The following is a 7500-nucleotide window of genomic DNA, read 5'->3' as shown; positions in this document are numbered from 1 at the left end:
GAGAGAGAATATTTCCAGTGAGACTTTAGGTGAAGAAGAAAAAAAGAGAAAAGAAAAAGAAAGAGAGAGGGAGGAGAGGAAAGAAAAGGCGGAAATGGAAGTGTGTGGAAGACACGAGAGAGAGAGAGAGAGAGAGAGAGAGAGAGAGAGAGAGAGAGAGAGAGAGAGAGAGAGAGAGAGAGAGAGAGAGAGAGAGAGAGAGAGAGAGAGAGAGAGAGAGAGAGAGAGAGAGAGAGAGAGAGGAGAGAAAAAGGAGAGAGGGAGGGGAATGAGGCGAGGGGAAGAAGGGAAAAATGGAGAATAGAGAGAAATAAGATTGTCAGAGAGAGAGAGAGAGAGAGAGAGAGAGAGAGAGAGAGAGAGAGAGAGAGAGAGAGAGAGAGAGAGAGAGAGAGAGAGAGAGAGAGAGAATCTTCAGCCACTTCTCTGTCTTCCACACACACACACACACACACACACACACACACACACACACACACACACACACACACACACACACACACACACACACACACACGTAGCATACACAAAGAATGAATTTAAAGTTAATTAATCTACAGGTGTATTTGGCCTTGTACAGGTGAAGGTATAAAGGTGAGGGGGGTCAGTAATTACAGGTGCACGAGAGGACAGGTGGAATGATCTTCACCTGGCTCGAGAATTGACAGGAATAATTAATTAACACCTGCCAGTCCATGAAAATTATATTATTATATTATTATTATTATTATTTTTTTTTTTGCTGATTTATTTTTTTCCCGTTACTGTTGTTGTTGTTGTTGTTGTTGTTGTTGTTTACTTGTCTTCCTTCGTAGCATCTTGTGTGTTGTTTACGAAGGAGGAAATAGAAGGAAGGAAGGAAGGCAAGAAGGAAAATTAAGAAAAGGGGAAAGGAAAGATTAGGAAGGAAAAGAGAAAATAAGAAAATAAAAGAAAACAAAGACAAGAAATATAATAAGAAAAATGTGAAATTACAGAAGAAAAGAGATAAAAATATCGAAGTAGAGGAGGAGGAGGTGGAGGAGGAGGAGGAGGAGGAGGAGGAGAAGGAGGAGGAGGAGGAGGAGGAGGAGGAGGAGGAGGAGGAGGTGTGATGGAGATGTTTTAATCACTGAGATGATTGTGGTAGAGAGAGAGAGAGAGAGAGAGAGAGAGAGAGAGAGAGAGAGAGAGAGAGAGAGAGAGAGAGAGAGAGAGAGAGAGAGAGAGAGAGAGAGGATATTGTTCTGAAACTTAGATCCGTGTGTGTGTGTGTGTGTGTGTGTGTGTGTGTGTGTGTGTGTGTGTGTGTGTAAGAGACAGTCCTCTCTCTCTCTCTCTCTCTCTCTCTCTCTCTCTCTCTCTCTCTCTCTCTCTCTCTCTCTCTCTCTCTCTCTCCCCACAACACAGCTTTCTCCCTCTTCTCCTATTACCGCTGATCCTTCCTCCTCCTCCTCCACCTCCTCGTGCTCCTCCTCCTCCTCCTCCTCCTCCTCCTCCTCCTCCTCCTCCTCCTCCTCCTCCTCCTCCTCCACCTCCTCCTCCTCCTCCTCCTCCTCCTCCCAAACACAGGTCACCACCAAAAGTTTATTACCACCTGAACGCACTCTCGCTCACCTGATCCTCCTCCTCCTCCTCCTCTTCCTCCTCCTCCTCCTCCTCTTCCTCCTCTTTTTACCACTAGTAGGTTAGGAAATAGCAGAACCTTCCTAATACCTCCTCCTCCTCTTCCCCCTCCTCCTCCTCCTCCTGCTCCTGCTCCTTGGCCTTACATACCAGGGAAAAAAGAGGGGAAAAAAACTGAGGGGAAAAAAGGAAAAATTGCCACTCGAGAGCCAAAATGTGTCCAGGTGAAGTTAGGTTACCTGGAATTTGTTGATCATTTTGTTACCTGCGTATTCCCTTCTCACCTGGCCGACGGAGAGAGAGAGAGAGAGAGAGAGAGAGAGAGAGAGAGAGAGAGAGAGAGAGAGAGAGAGAGAGAGAGAGAGAGAGAGAGAGAGAATCTTCAGCCACAATTGTCGTCTTGTTTTCGTTTAGATAAAAAAAAAAGAAAGAAAAAAATGAACAAAAAAGTGGTAATTGGAATTCTGGCTTTACTCTCTCTCTCTCTCTCTCTCTCTCTCTCTCTCTCTCTCTGGGCGGGGCAAACAATTTAATTAATGTTTATGTTGCAATTGTCAAACTGTAAAGGAAATTCACGGTTTGAATACAACGTGACTCGCTTGATTTGCCGGATTGTAGTGATGGTGGTGGTGGTGGTGGTGGTGGTGGTGGTGGTGGTACTAAAAATTAAAAAAAAACATTAAAGTGATGATAGTAACAACAACAACAACAACAACAACAACAACAACAAGCTAAAACGTCACATCTGAGAGAGAGAGAGAGAGAGAGAGAGAGAGAGAGAGAGAGAGAGAGAGAGAGAGAGAGAGAGAGAGAGAGAGAGAGAGAGAGAGAACGTTTAATTACATGGGGAAGACACAGAAAAAACCAAGTAAATATTGAAATTTGAATTACTCCCGCGTGGTGAAATATTTATTAAAGGGAAATAAGTGTTCATAATTGGTTACTGAATAATACATTAGACACACACACACACACACACACACACACACACACACACACACACACACACACACACACACATTCACTCACTTTCTCTCTCAGTCACGAACGAAAAGTAGAGAGAGAGAGAGAGAGAGAGAGAGAGAGAGAGAGAGAGAGAGAGAGAGAGAGAGAGAGAGAGAGAGAGAGAGAGAGAGAGAGAGAGAGAGAGAGAGAGAGAGAGAGGAAAAATTAAATAAGGAAAAGTAAAAGATGAAATATGAGAAGGAAGGAAGGAAGGAAGGAAGGAAGGAAGGAAGGAAGAGAAAAAAATGAAAGTGGCAAGGAAGAAGGGACAATCTTAGAGAGGCGAAGATGATTAAGGGAGGAGGAGGAGGAGGAGGAGGAGGAGGAGGAAGACAGATACGGAGGGATAAGACAAGGAGGAATAATTCTGGAGGAAAGGAGAGAAGGAATTACCAAGGGAGGAAAGAAGGATGAGGAAGAGGGAGAATAATTTAGTAAGGAAGGAAGGAAGGAGGGAGGGAAGGAGACTTGACTGAAAGGGGAATTGGAAAGGAGGAGGAGGAGGAGGAGGAGGAGGAGGAGGAGGAGGAGGAGGAGGAGGAGGTCAATAATCTCCGCAAACTTAAGCTGACCAGATATTTTTATTTTTTATCTCCTTTTTTTCCTATTCCTCTTCCTCCTCCTCCTCTTCCTCCTCTTCCTCTTTCTCCTCTTCCTCCTATTACTTTTTTCGTTTCGCCTTTGTGTTTCTCGTTTCCTCTCCTTTTTTTATTTCTATCTCTCTCTCTCGCTTTTTCTCTCTTTAATGGTTATCACAGGAATGTTCCTTGAGAGAGAGAGAGAGAGAGAGAGAGAGAGAGAGAGAGAGAGAGAGAGAGAGAGAGAGAGAGAGAGAGAGAGAGAGAGAGAGAGAGAGAGAGAGAGAGAGAGAGAGAGAGAGAGAGAGGAAGGGAGGGAGAGAGATAACGAGGGGAAAAAGGAGGAAAAAAGTAAGAAGGAGAAAGAAGAGGAGTAGAAGGAGGAGGAGGAGGAGGAGGGAAATGAGGGAGGATAAGGAGATAGGGAGATAACGAAGGGAGAGAGAGAGAGAGAGAGAGAGAGAGAGAGAGAGAGAGAGAGAGAGAGAGAGAGAGAGAGAGAGAGAGAGAGAGAGAAGACTTAACACGGTCATCATTTCAGGTTACGTGACTTTGTACTTTATCATAAGTTTAAAATATTTACACTTAACCTCCATTTTCTTTACTTTTCTTCGGTTTAATTAAGTCTCCCTTCTATTTCTATGCATTATTTAATTACCTGAGAATATTACGGGCTCTTTTTTTTTTTTTCGTCTGTTTTTGTACGTGTTGTTTATTGTTATTAATCCTTCCCTCTCTTTCACAGGTAACCCTGGCTTGGCTCACGATGTTGATACAGGTAAGATAGCTTTCTCTCTCTCTCTCTCTCTCTCTCTCTCTCTCTCTCTCTCTCTCTCTCTCTCTCTCTCTCTCTCTCTCTAATTAATGAAGGAAGAATGAGAAAGAGATTTTTCTCTCTTTTTTCATGTTGATCTCTCTTTTGCTGTGCGTGTGTATGACATTCTCTCTCTCTCTCTCTCTCTCTCTCTCTCTCTCTCTCTCTCTCTCTCTCTCTCTCTCTCTCTCTCCGATATCGACTTTAGGGAAATATTACCAATAAGACATATCTCTCATTAATCTCTCTCTCTCTCTCTCTCTCTCTCTCTCTCTCTCTCTCTCTCTCTCTCTCTCTCTCTCTCTTAGGCAACAATGCAATGATTAGACGAAGAGAATTAAACTGCAATAGAAAAAAAGACAAACAAAAATAAACAAAACCCAGATTGCAGTGGATTGCTTTCCCTCTCCTTCTCCCTCTCCCTCTCCCTCTCCTTCTCCCTCTCCCTCTCTCTCTCCCTCTCCCTCTCCCTCTCTCTCCCGCCTAGACAGGAGCGAAATGGAAGGCTGGCTAATTATGTGTTTTGTATTCTCGAGATGCGATTGAAAGCGAAAAATTCTAACTGTTTGTGAGTTTTGGGCAGTGTGGTGGTGGTGGTGGTGGTGGTGGTGGTGGTAGTGGTAATAGTAGTAGTGGTAGTAGTAGTAGTAGTAGTAGTAGTAGTAGTAGTAGTAGTAGTAGTAGTAGTAGTAGTAGTAGTAGTAGTAATGGTAGGAGGAGGAGGAGGAGGAGGAGGAGGAGGAAGAAAAAAGAAGAAGAAGAAGAAGAAGGAGAAGGAGAAGAAGAAGAACAACAAGAAGAAGAAGAAGAAGAAGAAGAAGAAGAAGAAGAAGAAGAAGAAGAAGAAGAAGAAGAAGAAGAAAAGGAGAAGAAGAAGAAGAAGAAGAAGAAGAAGAAGAAGAAGAAGAAGAAGAAGAAGAAGAAGAAGAAGAAGAAGAAGAAGAAGAAGAAGAAGAAGAAGAAGAAGAAAGTGAAGTGCAAGGAAAACAATGAACACCCAACAAAATCCTTACTCACTGCTGCAATATGATGAAACAGTGCGAGGAGGCAGCGCAGACTTAGTGAAACGTGGCAAGACTGCACCGTAGAGTTTCGCTGCTAAAAATTCTAAGGGGAAACTCCGATAAAATAATAAATAGATAAATAACCTTTAACTTTCATGTTCGGCTATCCAGACCCACCTAATATACTGTTTCTTGGTTATATATATTTATGTTACCGTGGACTTGACTAAAAATACCCATAATTCACTAGTTTTTATGCTTTTTTTGCTTACAGAGAAACACAGTGAGATGAAAAGACTAAGAAAAAAAGACTAAATATCTCTAACTTTTGCTAACGTAAATAAATCTCCAACAACAACATTAAAACAACAACAACAACAACAACAAAAATAACAACAACAACAACAAAACGTTTTTATCATCATTATTAAAATTTCTACTACCATCATTATCATTGATGTTATTTATATTGTTCCTCCTGTAATAGTAATAGTAGTAGTAGTAGTAGTAGTAGTAGTAGTAGTAGTAGTAGTAGTAGTAGTAGTAGTAGTAGTAGTAGTAGTAGTAGTAGTAGTAGTAGAGAAAAAGAGGAAGTGAAGGGAAGTGAGGAAAATGAAAAATTAGACCAGAGAAAGTGTAAACGAATATAAAGTACAAGAAAATGAAAGAGATAGAGAGAAAATGAGAGAAAAAGAAGGGGATGAGGAAGTGAGGGGAAGTGGGAGGAAAGGGAGAGGCAGGTGAGGGGGAAGGGGAGAGAGGGAGAGAAGGGAGTGAGTGAGGCGTTTCGTCAGCAAATATGGTAATTGCTAAACTAAACTTTCCGAGGTTCAATTTTGAAGTTATAATAGCGTTTTTTTGCAAGTTGGTTTCATCACTAATGGCAAACTACCATGTGTGTGTGTGTGTGTGTGTGTGTGTGTGTGTGTGTGTGTGTGTGTGTGTGTGTGTGTGTGTGTGTGTGTGTTTTTATCTATCTAATTGCATATTTATTTATCTATTTATCTACGTATTTATTCAATTATCAGTCTATCTAACTATCTATCTATCTGTCTTTTTCTCTCTATTTATCTATCTATTTATCTCTCTATGTCTGTCTTATATATATATATATATATATATATATATATATATATATATATATATATATATATATATATATATATATATATATATATATATATATATATAATCCTCTCTCTCTCTCTCTCTCTCTCTCTCTCTCTCTCTCTCTCTCTATCTATCTATCTATCTATCTATCTATCTGTTTATGACCTTCTCTGCCTCCTCACTTCATCACACTTTCACTTCCACGTCTTCAAAAATGAATAATACAAAAGTTTGTCTCTATTTTCAATTTTTTTAATACTTAATGTATTTAATCTCTATACCCTCATAACTTTTAAAATAAACTCTCTCTCTCTCTCTCTCTCTCTCTCTCTCTCTCTCTCTCTCTCTCTCTCTCTCTCTCTCTCTCTCTCTAGCATCACCTCACTTTTCCTAAACGTTAAACTTAAAGAAGAAAAAATAAAAAGATAGAAAGATATTTAAATTATTAATTAGTAGATACAGCAAATGAATGAACGAAATTAATAAAAAAATGAGAGAGAGAGAGAGAGAGAGAGAGAGAGAGAGAGAGAGAGAGAGAGAGAGAGAGAGAGAGAGAGAGAGAGAGAGAGAGTTTGTGGAGTGCTGATTTAGGAAGAGAAATCAAACATGGAAGAGAAATGAGAAAAAAAGTAAGCAAAGAGAGAGAGAGAGAGAGAGAGAGAGAGAGAGAGAGAGAGAGAGAGAGAGAGAGAGAGAGAGAGAGAGAGAGAGAGAGAGAGAGAGAGAGAGAGAGATGAGAAAAAAATAAATAAAAAAGAGAAAAATCAACGAGATGAAGTGAGAGGAAAAGAGGAAAAAAGAAAAGAAAAAAGTAATGGGAAACTACAGTAAAAAGGAAAAAAATATCAGAGAAAAGAGTGAAAGGAAGAAAAACGATAGGGAAAAAGAAAAGAAAAAAAAATGAAAAAGAAAGAAAAGCAAGAAGGAAAACAGCAAAAGAAAAGATAAGGAAAAGGAGAAGAAAAATGAGGAAGAAGGGAAATATTCAGTGGTGAGGGAAAAAGAAGAGGAAACGAGAGGAAAATGAGATGATAAAGAGGCTGACGACAAAAAAGGAAAAGGAAAATAAGAAAAAAATGAAGAGGAAACGAGTAAAATGAGAAAACAAGAGGAGGAAAAGGAGAAGGGAAATGAGAAAGGAAGGAAAAATGGAGTGGAAGAGAAAAAAACGAGAGGGAAAAAAGAGAGGGAAAAAAAGGAAAGAGAATGCAAGAAATGCCACTTAAGGTAAAATGAAATGTCAGTGTTTCAGTGTTGGTGGGAAACAGGAAACAAGAGAGAGTGGTGAGGGAAAAATAAGGGAAACATGCGGGTTGTGGAAGGAAAATATTCTCTGTTATTTCCCTCTCTCTCTCTCTCTCTCTCTCTCTCTCTCTCTCTCTCT

General features: G+C 40.3%; 1 protein-coding gene and 1 long non-coding RNA gene across 4 annotated transcripts in view; one reads left to right on the top strand and one right to left on the bottom strand.

Annotated features, from left to right (window-relative positions):
- Positions 1 to 7500, top strand: part of LOC135094354 (uncharacterized) — a 93845-nt gene that overhangs the window by 7084 nt on the left and 79261 nt on the right. Inside the window, exon 2 of the mRNA XM_063994387.1 lies at positions 3934 to 3966. Coding sequence (XP_063850457.1) covers positions 3934 to 3966 — 33 coding nt within the window. The remainder of the gene's footprint in view (positions 1 to 3933; positions 3967 to 7500) is intronic.
- LOC135094356 (uncharacterized) overlaps positions 1 to 7500 on the bottom strand; it is a 47403-nt gene that overhangs the window by 23293 nt on the left and 16610 nt on the right. The gene's annotated exons all lie outside the window — the stretch shown is intronic.

The sequence above is a fragment of the Scylla paramamosain genome, chromosome 45 (genome assembly GCF_035594125.1).
Source record: "Scylla paramamosain isolate STU-SP2022 chromosome 45, ASM3559412v1, whole genome shotgun sequence".
Classification (NCBI taxonomy): domain Eukaryota; kingdom Metazoa; phylum Arthropoda; class Malacostraca; order Decapoda; family Portunidae; genus Scylla; species Scylla paramamosain.
Note: the sequence above shows the minus strand (reverse complement) of the source record. Positions and strands in the feature narration are given on the sequence as shown.